The sequence below is a fragment of the Equus asinus genome, chromosome 4 (genome assembly GCF_041296235.1).
Source record: "Equus asinus isolate D_3611 breed Donkey chromosome 4, EquAss-T2T_v2, whole genome shotgun sequence".
NCBI lineage: Eukaryota > Metazoa > Chordata > Mammalia > Perissodactyla > Equidae > Equus > Equus asinus.
In genome coordinates this window covers 16,932,731-16,952,284 of record NC_091793.1, presented here as the reverse complement: position 1 = coordinate 16,952,284, position 19,554 = coordinate 16,932,731, and the positions used below count along the sequence as shown (strand labels likewise).

Genomic DNA, 19,554 nt, shown 5'->3' with positions numbered 1-19,554 from the left:
GGATGCTGTCTTTTGTTCAGTGCCTTTTTCATCAACTACAGAGTTGATCATGTGATTTTTCTCCTTTACCATTAATATGACAAATTATAGCAATAACTCTTGATATTGAAGCAGCCTTTTATTTCTGGTATGGAGTCTACTATATAATGGTATTTTTACCCCTACTCTGGCGAATTCTTTTTTTTAAATTTTATTTTTTTAACTTTTTTTCTAATTTAAATTTTAATTTTTATAGCAGTAACATTGGATTATAGCATTATATAACTTTCAGATGTACATAATATATTTTGAATTCTGTGTAGATTACATCATGCTCACCATCCAAAGACTAATTATAAGCCATCACCACACATGTGTGCCTAATACCCCTTTTGCCCTCCTCCCTCCCTACATAATGGTATTTTGTTTTTCTCTTGTTACATTGCTTGTTTCTATTTAACCTTATTTTATTTGGTGATTTACAGGTGAAACTGACCGATAGTTTCTTATTGTATGTGTATGTCCCTTTTTGGATCTGGGCATCAATATTACGTTCATTTCATAAAAACATGTGTTTCTTCTTCTTCTACACTATGAAGCAGTTTAAATGTTGAACATCTGTTTAAACACTGAAGTTACATGCGCCTTTAAAGTCTGCTGGGATGATTCATGTGTGAAACCAGACATGCCTCGTGAATTTGGGGGAGTGAGTAAAAGCTTTTTTACTTTCCTTTCCTGTGGTAACTGGCCTTCTCAGATTTTTCTATCTTGCTTGGGGTATATTATTTGCTTGGTAATATATTATTTCTTGAAAATTATGAATTTTATCCACATATATTGACATATACATAGCCCTAAGTAAATTAGTCTTATTACTCTTTTAATAACCACTGTGAGTGTAATTATGTCCCCATTCTCTTATCTTGTATATTTATGCTTTCTCTCTTTAAAAAATTATGGAATAAAAGAGTTAGATCTCTTTATAAGACTATGAATGTTTACTAGCTATTTACCTCAGGCAGAATTAATTTAATTATGAAATAATAGTTACATTTATTTATGTTTTTAAGTTGCTTACCAAAATCTTTTAGTAAAAATACCTTTTTTGATCAATTTCTTGTTGCTGTTTAACATGTTTGTTCTCAAATTCACGAATATTTTCCACACCAATTTCTTCACAGAAGTGTTGGAAAATATCATCTTCAACCTTTTAAATTATTTCAATACAATTGGTTTAATACTTAATTTTAAGAAACTATATAGATAATGCTTAAATCTAAGTTTTTCCCTCCAAGATATTCCTGGATTAGGCCCAAAACTAACCCCAACAAGCATCATTGTACTCTGAGGAGTCAGTGTTTTCTCTAACTCCATAAACTATGTTCATCTATTTTCAAATTTCTTATCCTAAAAACTAAATAAGAAAGCTCATAACTGGCCTTAAGTGTCCTGGCTCTATGAAGTATTTAACATAAAACTGGAAGTATTTCATTTACATTAGCCACACCAAAATATAACATTCTATATAAGTAAATAAAATATTCTTTCCATATGAGTAATACTATACAGTCTTAAGCAGCATAAAACCAAGAGGACTAGAGCATAGACTTAAGGCTCAAAGAGATTTGGAAAAACTAGAATGAGTCAAATCCAACAAAATAACATTTAACTTCCATATTTTTAAAGCCTTGCATTTAGGTACAATTATAGGATAAGAGACTGCTTTTAACAACAGGACGTTATAAACTTTCAGGTTTCAGTTGAATATAAATTGAATACGAATATGAATACGATTGATACAATAGTAAGCCACGATTTCCTTAAGCAGATGATCCAAACCATGGAAAGTTACAGTTCTATGTGTAGAGTCCCACGGTACTCGGTACTGATCAGACAGTATTTTGACATTATGCTTTGTTCTGGGCGTTGACAAACAACAGAGCACCCAGAGGATGTTCCAGAACTGGTCTTAAATCCATGGTAAATGTAAATAACTAAGGAATTAGGGGTATTTAACCTGGAAAAGAGATAATTAAGGTGCAGCGTAAGTGTGGTTTCAAATCATGCGATAAAAGGCAAAACAAAGAAATGGTGGCAGTTATTGAGTGATGGCATGACAAACAACTTTCTAAGGATTAGATATAAGCCACAGTGGAATGAATTAAAACAGAAAGTTCCTATCATTTTGTAAGCAGAGGTTAGATGACCAAATCTTTGCTGCCCCAGAACCAAGTACTGTGCCTAGAATATGCATTAAATATTCAAGAAATAATTACTGAGTGAATAAGTAACCTTAAAAGATAACATGAATGACAAAATTCCTTCCTTCCTGGTGTTAAGGGCAGAAAAAGAAAGAAAGAGGCTGTAACTTCTACAATGGGCAGGAGAGGCTGGAGAGCAGAAGAGAGTAACTAAGCACTGGTCATTGTCTCTTGAGATGTGCAACAGTGGCTCTCAAAAGATACAGGAAATTAACTTGGCAAACCAGTAAAACATAGCACTTATCAAATTTTGATTTAATATATATTTAAGAAGCCCTAAATCTAGTGTATTGTCTAGAACTATACTCTATGTGCCATTTAGTAAAAAATACATCATTCGTAACCTTATCTATCTTTTCTTGAAATGCTTCCATTCTTTGTCGTCGCTCTTTGATTCCTTCACTCAACATGGCACATTGAGACTCAATATTTAGTAGTTCACTTTGTAGCTGAGATTGTTCCTAATTACAAAAGAGAAAAAACGCCTTTTTAACATCGCTATTTTAGCTTTACACAGTGAAGCCAAAAACGTGATAGGTGTCTTTTCGAAAAAAAAGGAATCCATGAGATAAGGCAAATTCAGGTACAATTGGATAACAAAATTAACAACCATAAAAATAAACTATAATATACCCTATAGTAACCATAATATAATCTCAGTCACGGGTAAAAGTGTAAAAATTACATGATGCTATATAAAAGTAATTTCTGAAATTCTATGTCCTGGTTCTAATTTCCATCAAATTTTATCTAAGTCCATAGTACCCGGTGAAAAGCAGCAAGCTGCTTCTTTTTAATCATCTCCAGTTCACTTTGCGAATATTTGAGTCGTGTATGAGTTCCTTGTGCTAGAGTGCGTATTTGTTTCAAATCTGCTTCCTTGCGAAGTGTCTTCATTAAATCCTAGAAAGGAAGAGAAAATATAATAACATTTTACAGTAGAAAAATACTTTCACTTTTCAAAGTGCTTTCATGCGTCATAATTCACTGATTTTTACATCTAACCACACCCACACTCCATCTTCCCTTCTTCTGGTAAAAGACTGGGCAATTAAGTACATAAGCCATCTAGAGGAACCAAGATGCTATACAGCATCCTCAAAAAACTAACACACTTCCTAACAGGAAACAGACATGAGAAATGAGGAATGGGGGGTGCGTGTTCCACCTATGGCTCATAAACGGCACAAAAGGGATCATATGACACATGCTGCCTTTCTTTTAGTCATTCTTGTCTCATCCATTCCCTTCTCCCTTCACCTCCCTATTATTCAACCAAATTAACTCCCTAGTATATGTCCTTCTGTTTTTTACTCCAAGTCCTTATACGAATACACATGTATACATATTCACCTATATATGTTGGTTTTTTCAGTCTCATTTTGCAAATTTAGAACCATATTGAACATGCTTTTCTGTCTCCTGCTTTTCTCATTCAGTTACTCTCAAGAGTCAGCTGATAAAGCTCCAAATTCATTCTTTAATGGCTGCATATTATTCCAGTGTGTGGCTGTACCAAAATTATTCAACTGTTCTCCTAATGGTGGGCATTCACCTTGTTTCCTAGTTTTTGTCACCACAAACAATGCTGCATGACCTACTTGTATGTAAACCCTTGAGTATTGGTGTTTTTATTTCCACACAATAGATTCCCTAGGGCGAGATGGATGGGTCAAAGGTATTCACATTTTTATTTTACTAGCTGGTACGAATAGCTTTCCCAAGGCTGTAACAATTCACATTTCTATAGTTAATGTACAAATATGTGTTTCTTTCTCTCTCCACTAGCATATATATATTTTTTTTCCAAGTCTTGTTGGTATATATGAAGTAATCAATTTAATTTGTATGCCCCTGAGTACTAGATCCTATATAGGGCATTTTTTCACGTTTATTAGCCACATAGATTTCTTCTTTCTGAGAAGTGCCTAATCCTATCCTTTCTCCAGAAGTTTCTCTCATAATTCTTTTTCATGTCAATTTGTAAAGAGTTCTTCGATAGTAAAGAACCTAGTCTTCATTTTAAACTTTTTTTTAATGTATACAATGGTTTTTATTCTCATTTAAAAATTTTTTTACATTCAAGTTTTTAATCTATCTGGAATTTATATGTTATAATATGGGGCACAAAATTACTTTCTCTAGATGTGGCAATACCATTTGCTAAATAATAAATCCTTTTCCCACTGAACTAAAACATTATCTCTGTTGTATACTAAATGGTCAAATATACTGAGCTTTATTTCTGGAATTCCTATTGTGTTTCATTAATCCGTCCATTCCTATGCCAACACTACATCAAGTTGATTACAATGGCTTTTGACAGTATTCTGTATGCTGGTAAGAGAAGTTCCACCTCATTCTCTTTTGCCATGTATTTTTTGAGTAGTCTCAGGAAAATCTTCATTTGTAGGAATTACAAGATCATTTTATCAAATTTAAAAATCCTTGGTAACATTTTAAACTTGCATTCAAGTTAAATATTAATTGGAGGAATTATAACCCAAGAATATAGTATTTTTCCTTTGTTTTGTGTCCTTCAAGAAGATTTAGTTTTCTAAAAATAGTTACCGTGCCTTTATATTGACATTTATTCCTATTGTCAGCAGAATATTTTTCCATTTTTAGATGCTTTTTCTTAATATAGAGAAAAATATAGTTTTGTTTATTTACATAGCACTCCCACTATCTTATTAAATCTAGTTTTTAAACTATAATCTTATTTTCAGCAAACAGTTAGTTTTTCTCATCTCTTCAAAGATTTATACAAACTATTTCATTTTGGCCTAACTGTATTTACTTTTTCTTCCAAGACCACATTAAATAATAATGATAGAGCAGATATCTCTGTCTACTTCCTGATTTTAACTAAAATGGTTTTAATGTTTCACATTTAAGCAATTATTTGTTAGTTTTGGATAAGAACTATTTATTTTATTTAAATAATTTCCACCAATCACTCTTTTACTTGGTACTTTAATTACGACTAGCTGCTGAACTTTATCAAATGCCTTTCTATGTATGACCACATGATTTTTTCTCTTGCCTTTAATTTGGTAATGTAATGGATTATGTTGATTGATCACTTAATATTGAAACACCACATATTCTTGGTACAAATCCTATTCAGTCTGATGTATTTTTCTTTCACTACATTGCTGAATTCTCTATACTGACATTTAATTTAGAAATTATGCATTTATATTCACAAGAGAATTCAGTCTTCGGTTTTATTTTTTGTAGTATCTTTATAATATTTGATACTAAATTTATACTAACTTTATAAAATAAACTGGGAAGTTTCCATCTTTTTCCATGATCTAGAATGGCTTAAATAACATTAGAATTATATTATATAGAACTCAGCTGTAAACCCATCTGGTCCCAGGGACTTTTTAAAGAAAACTGTGGTAAAATATACATACAATTTACTATCTTTACTGTTTTTAAGTGTACAGTTCAATGGTGTTTAAGTACATTCACATTGTTGTGCAACCAATCTCCAGAATTGTTTTCATCTTGCAAAACTGAAACTCGCTACCCATTAAACAACTCTCCCTTCTCCTATCCTTCCCAGTCCCTGGCGACCACCATTCTACTTTCTGCCTCTATGAATCTGACTACGTAAGGACCCCATATAAGTAAAACCATACAGTATTTGCCTTTTTATGACTGACATTTCATGTAGCATAACGTCTGTAAGGTTCATCCATTTTGTAGCACGTGTTTGAATTTCCTCTCTTTTTAAGGTTGAATAATATTCCAGTGTATGTATAGATATTTTGATTATCCATTCATCCGTTGATGGACACCTGGGTTGCTTCTACTTTTTGGCTATCGTGAATAGTGCTTTACGAACACGGGTATACAAGTATCTCTTCTAGACCCTGCTTTCAATTCCTTGGAGTATAGACCCAGAAGTGGAATTGCTGGATCATATGGTAATCTTATTTTTAATTTCTTGAGAACCATATTGTTTTCCATAGCTGCCATACTGTTTTACATTCCTTAAGTCTTTTTTGAATGATAGATCACTCGATTAATGGTGACTTAAAAAATTGTGGGTTTATTTTCCTTCACAAAAGCAGCCTGGGGTGACGCGGTCCCTCAACAAAGGCACCTAACTTTCAGCTTCTCAGCGCAGTGGTTTTATACTCATGCTCCCTGTCTCTTGGTGTAAGATTGCTGCCGCATCCAGGCCTCTTGACTGCACTCCAGTCCGGAAGAAGAAAACGCAAAAGATAACACCAACACTTCCATTTCTATCTCTAAAACTGTCACAAAGCCACCACTAGCTACAAGGAAACTTGGGAAATCAAGTTGTTTTAGTTTTTTACAATACTATAAAAAAGGCAACCAAGGAAGGGGTTGTGGATGGGGACTGGGCCACTGACTACACTGCTGCCTCACTTTTCAAATGTCCCATGTTTTTTCTGGTCAATCTTGGTAATTTGTTTTCTGAAAATCATCCATTTCTTCCAGATTTTCAATTTTTTTTTCACTATATAGTTATTTGCATGTAAGAGTCTGTTAAACTTATTTTAATTTTCTCATTCCTGATCTGTTTGTCTGCTTCTAAGTTTTCTTTCCTTCATTAGAGTTGCATAGAGTTTATTTTATTAGTCTTTCAAAAGAACCAGTTTTTAGATTCATTTGTCCCTTTTCTATTTTGAGTTGTTTTCTATTTAATTAATTTCAGCTTAAAAAAAAATTCCCCTATAGTTTTTGTTATTTTGTGGTTGTTCTAGTTTCTTAAGGAAATAAATTCCCTTATATTTCATCTTTCTTGAATAATGAAGGTATTTTCCTCTTGATGTAGCTTTTACTGTGTCTCAAAGACTTCCTATTCATCACTTTTGAGACATTTTGTAATTGGCCTCTTGATTACTTCTCTGGTCCCCAAACTATCTACTAGTACATTTCTTAATTTCTATGTAGACAAAGATTTTTTTGATCACTAGTTCTAATTTCACTATGATCATTATGATCAAGGTAACCGATAAAAATCTTTACTTTTGAAAGACTGTTGAGGTTCCCATTGTGGACAAGCATATGGCCAGTTTTATGAGTGTTTCTGGGTGTGTTAAATAACGTCTTACATTATTGGGCACTTATTGTTCTACAAAGTTTACATTTACTAGCATACTTAGTCCTCTCAACAACGCTAGGAAATAGGTGCTGTGATTACCCCCATTCTATTGATGAGAAAACTAAAGCATAAAAGTATTTAAGTAACTTAGAGTCACGCTAATATGTGGTAGAGACACAATCTGGATTTAAGTTTATTGATTGTGTTACAAATTCCTCTAAGTTTTATCATTTTTGTCTACTAGACCTGTCCAATTTTGAAAGAGGTATAGTGAAAGGTTCTATTCTAATTTCAGCTTTATTAAATATTCTTGTTTTAAATATTTGGGTTCTGGGCAAGCCCCAGTGGCCGAGTGGTTAAGTTCGGTACACTCTGCTTTGGCAGCCTGGGTTTTGTTCCTGGGTTCGGGCCTACACCACTCTGTTAGCAGCCATGCTGTGCTGGTGGCCCACATAGTAAATATTAGAGGAAGATTGGCTCAGGGCGAATATTCCTCAGCAAAAAAAAAAAAAAATTAGGTGCTATGTGCTACAAACAGGCTTAAAATAGAGATCTTGTCTTTACTACATAATGTCCTTCTTTATTCAATTCATTCAATAAATATTTATTGAAAACTTACTATATGTGAGGATTTTTAACTTCAAAGTTCATATTGTCTGATACTGTCACTCCTGATTTCTTTTTTATTTGCATTTTTTAGGTGTTCATCCCATTATTTCCAACATTCAATTTTAAGACAATTTCTTGCAAACAACATTTAGCTGAGTTTTGCTTTTTAACTCATGAATGTCTTGGTCTTTTAAAGGGAAATTTAAATCCACACATGTTTACCGTAATCACCGATATACAAATATTTTTTTTTCCTCTTACTTTTAAAAAATTATTTTCATGCATTATTTTTGTTGGTTTGTTATTTGTTCCTAATTTAATGTACTTTTAACACTCTAGTCCTACCCACGTCTCCCCACCCACCAAGATACAATCTTTAGAATATTATTATTTCCTCACCTCCTCACAGATGAAACCTTTGAAAAGCACTTACTTCTCTCTCCATCTCCAATTCCTAGGTTTTGCTGTGTTAGTTTAGCCCTATTAATTTATTATATTACATCTGTTCTAATTCATGTGTTGCTTACAGTACTTTCTCTAGTATTTTGTCACACGAAGTATGTGGAGACATAGTCTCTGAATTTACTTATCTGCAGATACCTGAGAGGCAAATGATATCCTCAGCTGTAGTCCTTTCCCCTCAGTTGTCTGCAGCTATTATTCCACAGTCTCACCCAGTTTTGTAGTTTGATACAAGCTAGATTTTTTTTTAATCTCTAAGGAATATTTTTTAAAGCAGAAAGGGTATTTTAGGACTGCTTCTATATAACCTAGGACTTCAGGAATTACACCAAAATCTGTGTTATCGTGTGCCTTTTCTCATCAAACCTACATGGAACTGCATGTGTCCTTTCAGGTGGGTCCTCAGATTAAAGACATTTAATCTTCTTCCATGTGCTTCTTCCACTTGGCCTTCCAGGCTATTAATTTGGTTCTCAACAATGGCATGCCTATCCTTCAATTCATCTACTGCATTCTATAGTTTAGAAATACGTTTTTTTAGCTCCTGAAAGTCTTTTTTTGCAGGGGTACAGGGCGTATTTTGACACTACACTGAATTTCATTAATGCTCTTTTATTTGTTTTGTTCACGTTGTTGCCAAGCTCCCAGAACACCTCACCTGAATTTATGTACTTCTTTGCCCACTGTGGATCGGGTCTGGGTATTAAAGTATCCTAAATGGCAGCTGTTTCACAAGCATTCTCTATACCCAAGGGCCAGTGAATACAACAGAAGACTGTCAGTGTTCCACTCTGAGACAGGAAAAGATGTCTGTCTGGTCTCCCTGGACTCAACCAAACTCAGGAATAGGGAGGCCACAACCTACTAATATGTAGCTTCATAAGGTATCTGTTAAAGCTGACCTTTCAAGTAAGTGTGTGTGGAAGATTATCATATTCCACAAATGACACTTGGATAAAATAGCAAGTCTGCTGGTAAAAATAAAGCTGGAGCCCCAGTCATCAACATAAATTCCAGATGACTAAAAAATATAAATGTTGAATACACAAAAGCACTAGAAGGAAGCATTACTGAATTTCTTTTGTGATCTTCAAAAAGAAAAAGGTCTTCTCAGAGAAGGGAAACAATAGAAAGAATAAACAAATGGGACTTCATCAGACTAAAGAGCTTCTTCAAGGCAAATGAAAACAGGATTGAAACAAAAAAACAACCCACTAACTGGGAAAAAATATTTGCAAGTCATATATCTGACAAAGGCTTAACATCCATAATATATAAGGAACTCTCACAACTCAACAACAAAAAATCAAACAACCCGATCAAAAAATGGGCTGGAGACATGAACAGACATTTCTCCAAAGAGGATATACGGATGGCTAATAGGCACATGAAAAGATGCTCATCATCGCTGATTATCAAGGAAATGCAAATCAAAACTACACTGAGATATCACCTTACACCCATTAGAATGACAAAAATATCTAAATCTAATAGTAACAAATGTTGGAGAGGTTGTGGAGAGAATGGAACCCTCATACGCTGCTGGTGGGAATGAAAACTAGTGCAGCCACTATGGAAAACAGTATGGAGATTCCTCAAAAAATTAAAAATAGAACTACCATATGATCCAGCCATTCCACTATGGGTGTCTATCCAAGGAGCTTGAAGTCAGCAATTCCAAAAGTCCTATGCACCCCAATATTCATTGCAGCATTATTTACAGTAGCCAAGACATGGAAGCAACCTAAGTGCCCATCAACAGATGAATGGATAAAGAAGTTGTGGTATATATATACAACGGAATACTACTCAGCTGCAAAACAGAACAAAATCATCCCACTTGCAACAACATGGATGGAGCTTGAGGGAATTATGTTAAGTGAAATAAGCCAGTTAGAGAAGGATAATCTCTGTATGACTCCACTCATATGAGGAATTTAAAAATGTGGACAAAGAGAACAGATTAGTGGCTACCAGGGGAAAGGTGGGGCGGGGGGTGGGCACAAAGGATGAAATGGTGCACCTACAACACGAATGACAAACATTAATGTACAACTGAAATCACACAAGACTGTAACCTATCATTAACTCAATATAAAAAAAAGAAAAAGAAAAAGGTCTTTCTGAGTATGACATTAAAATCCAGAAGTTATAAAAGATTAAGAAATTTGGCTACATAAAGATTAAAAATGCACGTGTGACCAAAAAAAAGCAAAGTCAAATGTCAAACAGATAATGAGCAATAAAAAAGAATAAACTTTTGATACACACAACAACATGAATCTCAAAAGCATTACGCTAAATGAAGAAAGCATGACACACAGGCTAACTGTATGATTCTATTTCTAGAAGAGGAAAAACAATAATGACACAAAGCATTTTGGGTTGCCAGGGCCCAGAGGGCCCAGAGGAGGGGACTGACTGCAAAGGAGCACACAGGCATTTTGGGGGGTTATGAAAATGTTCTATATCATGATCGTGGTGGTGGTTACACAGCTACATTCATTTGTCAAAACTTACTGAACCATACACTTCAAATTGGAGACTGTTACTGTATATAAACTATACTTCAATAAAGCTGACAAAAAAGTGAAACAATATATTTTACTAGTATATGACTAAGGACTAATTTACTTATTATACAAATAATTCTTAAAGTAGGTAATAAAATAATCTAAAAGAAAAATGTACACACGAAATAAATAAGCAGTTCAAAGAAGAAAAAAAATTATGAAGAACCAATAAATACATGAGGAAATGCTCAACCTCAGTTACAATTTAATAAAGCACATTCAACAATTGGGTTACATTGTTTTTACCAATCAGATTGGCAAAGATTAAGACATTTGCTCTAACTAGTGGTGCAATCTAGGGACATAAACACCCTACTACAAGTTTGCTTTTGACGTGACTTTAGCAATATCCATCAACATTTTAAATACACATATCCTTAGACCCAGAAATTATACATATAGGAATTCATCTTAGAGATATAGCTATACAAGTAAAGATATAATAATAATAAACATTTATAGAGTGCTTACATACGCCAGGCATTGTTTTAAGTATTTTATCTGGATTATCTGATTTAATCCTTCAAATAACCCTAGAGGAAGGACTTTTATTATTCCCATTTTACAGATGGGGAAAGTAAGGTACTAAGGGGTTAGGTAACTTGCCTAAGGTCATACTGCTGGTAAGTGGCAGAGCCAGGATTCAAACTTGGGCATTGTGGCTACAGAATTTATACTCTTAGGTACTATGTTACTCTCCCTCTTTAAAGAATGTTTAGTGCTGCATCATTTGTAACAGCAAAAACCAAAATGTCCATTATTGGAGACTAGTTAAATAAACAAAACCTATACAGGGAAATACCAGGAAGGATTCATTAAAAATAAAGTGGTTCTCTATATGCTAAAATGAAAACATGTCCCTGTTATGATATTAAATGAAAAAGCTTGCTGCAAACATTATTTAGCAAAAGTCTATTATAAAACAAATAGAAAAAATAATACATATACTTGTATATACAGAGCAAATTTCTGGAGGCTATGCATCAAACTGTGTTTAGCAAATACACACCAAGATGTAAGCATGGGTAAGGGGAAGATTTTTACTTTTCACTGTATTCCATTCTGCTTTATTTGTATTTTTTAAAACTATAGGCATGGTACTTTTATTAATCAAAAAAGTTAGTTTGAAAACACAGTTATTCTACTTAGTATTCTATAACTTTCACAACATGGATTTACCTTTAATTCTTGGACTAACTGGGTTCTTCTGTCTCTTAAATTCTTTAACTCTTTCTCATCCCAGCATCTAGCCTTGTATTTTAAATCACTCGACCCTCCAGAGATCACTCCAGATTTTAAAAATAAAGTTCCATCAAGGGCTACTGTCTGTAAAATTAAAAATATTTTAGCTTGGATAAACGTACATAAAGAAGATAAAAATAGGACACAATATAGCAACTTTTACAGCTGAGAATTCGTAGATGAAAAAAACCACTTACTGAACTTTACTAATAAAATACCTAGCTTATGAAGGGACACTAGCCAATAAACAAATCTCAAATACAAAAGTTTTGCTAAGGCCCAAAGAAATTCTAGGCAACAAATTAGCAGGAACTAAAAAGCTTCAAATAAATTGTACATTAGTTTCAAACACATTCAATATTGAGAAGCAAAAACCAATAATATTTGTATTTAATAGCTAATAGTTTGCATTATCTAATACTGTATTTTGAAGAATTTGACACCACATGTCAATGGCATATTATAAGACAGCCTTAGTAACTTTAGGATACAAAAATATTACATTCTCCAAAATGGATATGAAACTGGGACCAAGAAAAAATGGAGTCAAAGGCATAAAGTTTATAGTCCTTTGACTATGGACTAAATGAAAACAATTCTCAATTTTGTGTGTGTGTGTGTGAGTGAGGAAGATTGGCCCTGAGCTAACATCTGTTGCCTATCCTCCTCTTTTTGCTTGAGGAAGATAGCTGCTGAGCTAACATCCATGCCAATCTTCCTTTATTTTATGTGGGATGCCACCACAGTGTGGCTTGATGCAGTGCTAGGTCAGTGCCCAGTATGCAAACCTGGCAACCCTGGGCTGATGATGTGGAGAGTGAGAACTTAACCACTACGCCACCAGCTGGCCTGAACAATTGTCAACGTTTTGCAAATGTTTCTAATCAGCCAAAGCAGGAGACTACTTGTGGAGGGCTACAATTATATAATGAGAGCTGATGAAAAAAAAAATGCCAACAAGTAGGAGTTTCATTCATTCCTTCATTCAGACCACGGTTCCCTGCATGTCTGCTGTGCTTGAGACATTCTATACTGGGGACTGGAGTGACCAAAGGGAGTGAAATATGGTACTGACCCTTAGGGAATCATGCTAGTATGGAAAAGAAACAGAAACACATCATTACAACATCAAGTGATGAGAAGACAGAAACATACTGAGAGTAATCTGGAAGCATAAAACAGAGGGGTTCCAACCCAACCCAAAAGTCCACAGAAGGCTTTCTGAAGAGGTAAAGGCTTTCACAGTATCTTATCAGAGGTACTAGTTAGAATTAATTAGTTATATTACACAGAAACCTTGGTTTATTTCTCTCTCACAACTACAGAGGTGAGCATTCCAGGGTCTGTATGGTGGCTCCACAGTTAACAAAAACCCAGACTCCTTCCGTAACATTGCTCCACCATCTTTAGTACTGGGATTAGTCCTCAAGGGAGAAAGTCTTTTTATTTTCTGGAAAGTCTTGGGGCCTCCGTTCTCTCCCAACTGTTAGCTTGGCAATGAGCTTGTCCATCAGGTCTGAACTGGCTCTTGGGAAGAACACCAGATCTCTACGGGATACCAACAGCAGTGGCATGGAAACAGGTCTGTGGGTAGGCTCTGGTCTGGAAGGCGGCTTTCCTAACCAGGAAGCCCACTGTTAGATTCTCAGTTTATTCCTCCGACTGCCCCATAAAAATGTAAAGTGGTATGGAGGCAGCTTCCCTCTCCTGGAACACTTATAGCTCATGATATTTTTGTCTGGCCAAAGCATACCTCTATGGAATGAAAGCTGAGGAACCACATAGGCTCCACTGCTTCTCTGCTTTTAAGTTATTCTCAAGAAAGCTTACTTTACATTTACACTGTGTGTCACTAGTGATGTGTGTGCCAGTGTCTCTTATATGACAACCTTCAAAGTCATTCTGTAGTTCAAGATGACTTCTAGAGCTCCAGCCATTGTGTCTGTGTTTCAAGAAAGAAGGAAGGAAGGGAGAAAAAGGGTAAAAGGGGCCAATTAAGTAACTTTCCTGGCAGGCCTACTGACGACTGCTACTTAGATGCAATGGCCCCTCCTGGATAGTTACACAGTAAGATCAAGGTTCTGTTAGTAGGGAAGGAAGGGAGAAGAATATTAAGCAGACAACAGATAGGTAGGAGGGAGCCAGGGAAAGGGCAGTGGTGGAATGCTGGCAGTGGGCATGGATATATAAAATGGATCATTTGTGTGCATGTGTCACAGGGGTGGAATAGGGAAAGAGGGAACATAATAATTTGGAATTCCTAGAAAGAAGCGAGAGTTAAGGACTAACTTTCAGATGAGGCTAGTAGACAGGCCAGATCCTAGAGCTCTTTGTAATGCCATCCATAGGAAGAATGTGGATCAAATGCAACTGACAACTGATGGGGCTTGCAGATGGGCTGGGGGAAGCAGCACTGAAGGGTTTGACAGCAAACAGCAGAGAGAAATGGTTAGATATGAGCTTCAAAATAGACCGCTTGCAACTATTTGGCAAAAGGATTGGTCCAAGGGAAGCCAGAGGTGATGGTATGAAATCAGCAATAGAACCTAGGGTGAAGAAAAGGAAGAAGATTTGAGAAATATTTAGGAATTATAATCAGAAAAGCCTAAGGATTAGAGATGTTATGAGGAAATCCTTGAGGAAAACCAGAATTTCATTTGGCTACAATAGTGGTACCAAGAATTGAAGTGAATAATACAGGAGAGAGATCAAGATTTAGAAAGAAGAACATGAATTTAGTTTTAGACGTTGATTTTACAGGGCCTGTGAGCTAATATTTTATTCACTTATTTATAATGTATATCTTGACTATTTCCTAAAAGAAATTAGATTCTTGAGCCAGTCCTGATGGTCTAGCAGTTAAAGTTTACTGCATTCTGCTTTGGTGACCTGGATTTGGTTCCTGGGTGCAGAACCACACCACTCCTGTCAGTAGCCATGCTGTGGAGGCCGCTTACATAGAAGAACTAGAAGGACTTACAACTAGAATATACATCTACGTATTGGGGCTTTGGGGAGGGAAAAGAGAAAAAGAGGAAGATTGGCAACAGATGTTAGTTCAGGGTGAATCTTTTCCAGCAAAACCAAAAAAAAAAAAAAAAAAAAAAAGAAATAAGATTCTTTTATAGATAATGAAAATCATTAAAATAAAAATAAATATATAATAAGATAGCCACAAATAACTAGAAATAATAAATTACACGAGGTGAAAAAATAAACAATTAGGCTATTATGAGAAATCAATGAATTCAATTAAATAAGCAGAAAAAGAAAACTATTCAATATATGATACTGGGACAGGTAATTAATCATTTAGGGGGAAAAGCTAATACTTACATCTAACAATATACGTCAAAATGAATCATATTAAAATCAAAATATGGAAGTGATACCACTTTTAAAAAATGAAGAAAATTTAAATAAATATGTATTTGATCTCATAGTAAAGACACAATTATACATGTAAAAACAATACCTACAAAGGTTAAAAGTGAAATACCTGATTATCAAATATAATATACATACTATAATACCCACCAGATCTTTCCAGGGAATGGTTGCCAGATTTAGCAAATAAAAATAGAGGAAGTCCAGATAAACTTGAATTTCAGTTAAACAACAAATAATTTTTTAGTGTACATATGTCCAAATATTTTATCTAGCAATCCTATTCTAGGGGACAAGTTAGGGATAGTTTTTGTTTTCCTTTTTGAGCTTCTATTTTCCAAAATTTTCTAAACTGAACATTTAACTTGTATTTCCAATGTATAAAAACCAAACATAACACAAAAGAAAAAAAACCATGGGGGCTGGCTTGGAGACAGGAGACAGAAGTGTATCAAGAACTTTGAGCTAATTATTTGCCATAACATACACGGACTTATAGTGCCACCTCTGTCTTGCCAGCCATGATACTAGGACAAGTTAACTTACCCTCTTTGAGCAAGGGGTACAAAGTATGATTTTCTTTTCACCTTATTGCTTGGGTTGGCTGCTACTGTTGTTACTGCAACCATTTACTATTGCACATACTGTGCTTGGAATAGTACATACAAGCTATCTGATTCTATGTTCACAACCCTGTGAGGCAGATATTATTTCCATTTTAGAGACTGGGCCTTAAAGATATTATGTATGTTGCCTAAGGCCATACACAGAGACTAAAATCCAAGTTGGTCGAACATCTACGTCCATGTTCTTAACCACTGTATTATATACCTCCTTCAATTCTAAAAATGTAGCAGGCAACAATTTTAAGAATTATGGATCTCAGGTTTTTTCCAATAGCTTATAGGCTTATTAAAACAATTCATTTCTTCTAAAAGTAAATATAGTCTCAAATGACCTATTTTCATTTGATTTACAGTCAAATTTCTGTTCTGGAAGGACTATAGTTTTTATTTCCAGCCTGCAATTTCCTTAATTTACAGCTTACATTAGTTGCTCAGTGCAGTAATCCCATGCCTACTTTGGGGGTAACATTCCTGAAAAATACCTTGGCTGAGGAGACTAGGATCTCATATAAAATAAGGAGTTGAAGGAATTTTTAAATAGCATTAAATAAAAGTTCCAGAGTGTATGGTCTAGAAAAAGAATGAATTCTTTGGTGTTAAAAACTTGTCATGTGGGATAACCAACCTTTCCACTGAAACAACTTCAACTGTTTCAAGAAATATTGTTTCAGTGTTATAAGCTGCTAAGGTAGATTCTCTTACAATTTTTGTGTTAGGCAGACTACACATATTGTTTAAGTTGCCTTTCATTGGTATGAAAAATAATATACTTCACCATTTTCTTTTATTTTTGAATGGGTAACATATTCACATTGTTCAAAATCCAAAAGGTACAAAAGAACAAAGAGTGAAAATTTTCCCTGGCACCCCTGGCCCCTACCGCCCAGTTACTTTCTCCAGGGGTAATCAATGTTATCAATTTCTTATGTATCAACAAATACATGCATTCATCTCTTCTTTCTCCACTTTTTACACAAACAGTAACATATTACACAGTAGTCGACATACTACTTTTTTTTAACTGAATGTATCTTGGAGATTGTCTCATACTTGTACATAAAGAGCTTTGTTCTTATTTAAGGATGCACAGCATTCCATTCTATGAATGCATTATAGTTTTAATGAACTAGCCTTCTACGGATTGTTTACAATTTTTCCTGTTATACACAATGGTTCAATGAATAAATCTTGTATATACATTATTTCATATACATGTGAATTAATCTGTATGCAAAGTTCCTAAAAAGTACAACTGGTAGAACTGCCCTTCAGAGAGCTGGTACAAATTTACACTTCCACAGCAGTGAATGGAAGGGCCTCTTTCCCCTCAGTGTTATCAAACTTTTTGATGATGGTCAATCTGACAGGTGAAAAGAGTATCTCAGCGTAGCTTTTTAAAAATTTTATTTTATTGAGGTCAAAACAGTTTATAACATTGTGAAATTTCTGTCATACATCATTTGTCACTCACCATATATATGTGCCTCTTTACCCCTTATGCCCACCCTCCAACCTCCTTCCCCTCTGGTAACCACTAACCTGTTGTCTTTGTTCACGTTTGTTTGTCTTCCACATATGAGTGAAATCAAACGGTGTTTGTCTTTCTCTGTCTGGCTTATTTGCTTAACATAATGCCCTCAAGGTCCATCCATGTTGTTGCAAATGGGATTTGTCATTTTTTATGGCTGAGTAGTATTCTATTGTATATTTATACCACATCTTCTTTATCCATTCATCAGTTGATGGGCACTTGGGTTGCTTCCACTTCTTGGCTATTGTGAATAATGCTGCAATGAACATAGGGGTGCGTAAGTTGCTCTGAATTGTTGATTTCAAGTTCTTTGGGAAAATACCCAGTAGTGGGATAGCTGGGTCGTATGGTATTTCTAATTTTTTGAGAAATTTCCATAGTGTTTTCCATAGCGGCTGCACCACTTTGCATTCCCAGCAGCACTGTATGAGAGTTCCCTTTTCCATATCCTTGCCAACATTTGTTGTTTTTTGTCTTGGTAATTATAGCCATTCTAATAGGTTTAAGGTGATATCTCATTGTAGTTTTGATTTGTATTTCCCTAATGATTAGTGATATTGAACATCTTTTCATGTGCCTGTTGGCCATCTGTGTATCTTCTTTGGAAAAATGTCTGTTCATTTCCTCTGCCCACTTTTTGATCGAGTTGTTTGTTTTTTGTTATTGTTATGAGTTCTTCATATATTTTGGAGATTAACCCCTTGTTGGATATATGATTTGCAAATATTTTCTCCCAGTTGGTGGGCTGTCTTTTCAATTTGTTCATGGTTCCCTTCACCTTGCAGAAGCTCTTTAGTCTGATGAAGTCCCATTTGTTTTTCTTTTGTTTCCCTTGCCAAGTAGACACGGTATTTGAAAAGATGCTTCTAAGACCGAAGTCAAAGAGTGTACTGACTATATTTTCTTCTAGGAGTTTACAATTTCATGTCTTACTTTTGAGTCTTTAATCCATTTTGAGTTGATTCTTGTGTATAGAAAAAGATAATGGTCTACTTTCATTCTTTTGCTTGTGGCTGTCCAGTTTTCCCAACAGTTTATTGAAAAGATGAATTTCCTTTCTCCATTCTATGTTCTTAGCTACTCCGTCAAAGATTAGCTGTCTGTAGATGTGTAGTTTTATTTCTGGGCTTTCAATTCTCTTCCGTTGGTCTGTGTGTCTGTATTAGTGCCAGTACTATGCTGTTTTGATTACTATAGCTTTGTACTATATTTTGAAGTCAGGTATTGTGATGCCTCCAGCTTTGCTATTTTTTCTCAGGATTGCTTTAGCTATTCAGGGTCTTTTATTGCCCCATATGAATTTCAGGATTCTTTGTTCTATTTCCGTGAAGAATGTCACTGGGATTCTGATTGGGTTTGCATTGAATCTGTAAATTGCTTCAGGTAATATGGACATTTTAACAGTTTATTCTTCTGACATGTGCATGGAATATCTTTCCATTTCTTTATGTCATCATAGATTTCTTTCAATAATGTCTTATAGTTTTTATTGTAGAGGTCTTTCATTTCCTTGATTAAATTTATTCCTACATATTTTATTCTTTTTGTTGCTATTGTAAATGGGATTGTATTCTCGGTTAGTTGATTTTGTACCCTGTGACTTTGCTGTAGTTGTTGATTATTTCTAACAGTTTTCCAATGGATTCCTTAGGATTTTCTACATATAAAATCATGTTGTCTGTAAACAGTGAGAGTTCCACTTGTTTCTTTCCAGTTTGGATCCCTTTTATTTCTTTCTCTTGCCTAATTGCTTTGGCCCAAACCTCCAGTACTATGCTGAACGACAGTGGCAAGA

General features: G+C 34.8%; 1 protein-coding gene across 1 annotated transcript in view; it reads right to left on the bottom strand.

Annotated features, from left to right (window-relative positions):
- Positions 1-19,554, bottom strand: part of SMC1B (structural maintenance of chromosomes 1B) — a 77,702-nt gene that overhangs the window by 17,472 nt on the left and 40,676 nt on the right. The window contains exons 12-15 of the mRNA XM_070506734.1: positions 12,153-12,299; positions 3,006-3,143; positions 2,585-2,701; positions 1,080-1,186 (exon numbers count right to left, since the gene is read on the bottom strand). Of these exons, the coding sequence (XP_070362835.1) occupies positions 1,080-1,186; positions 2,585-2,701; positions 3,006-3,143; positions 12,153-12,299 (509 nt within the window). The remainder of the gene's footprint in view (positions 1-1,079; positions 1,187-2,584; positions 2,702-3,005; positions 3,144-12,152; positions 12,300-19,554) is intronic.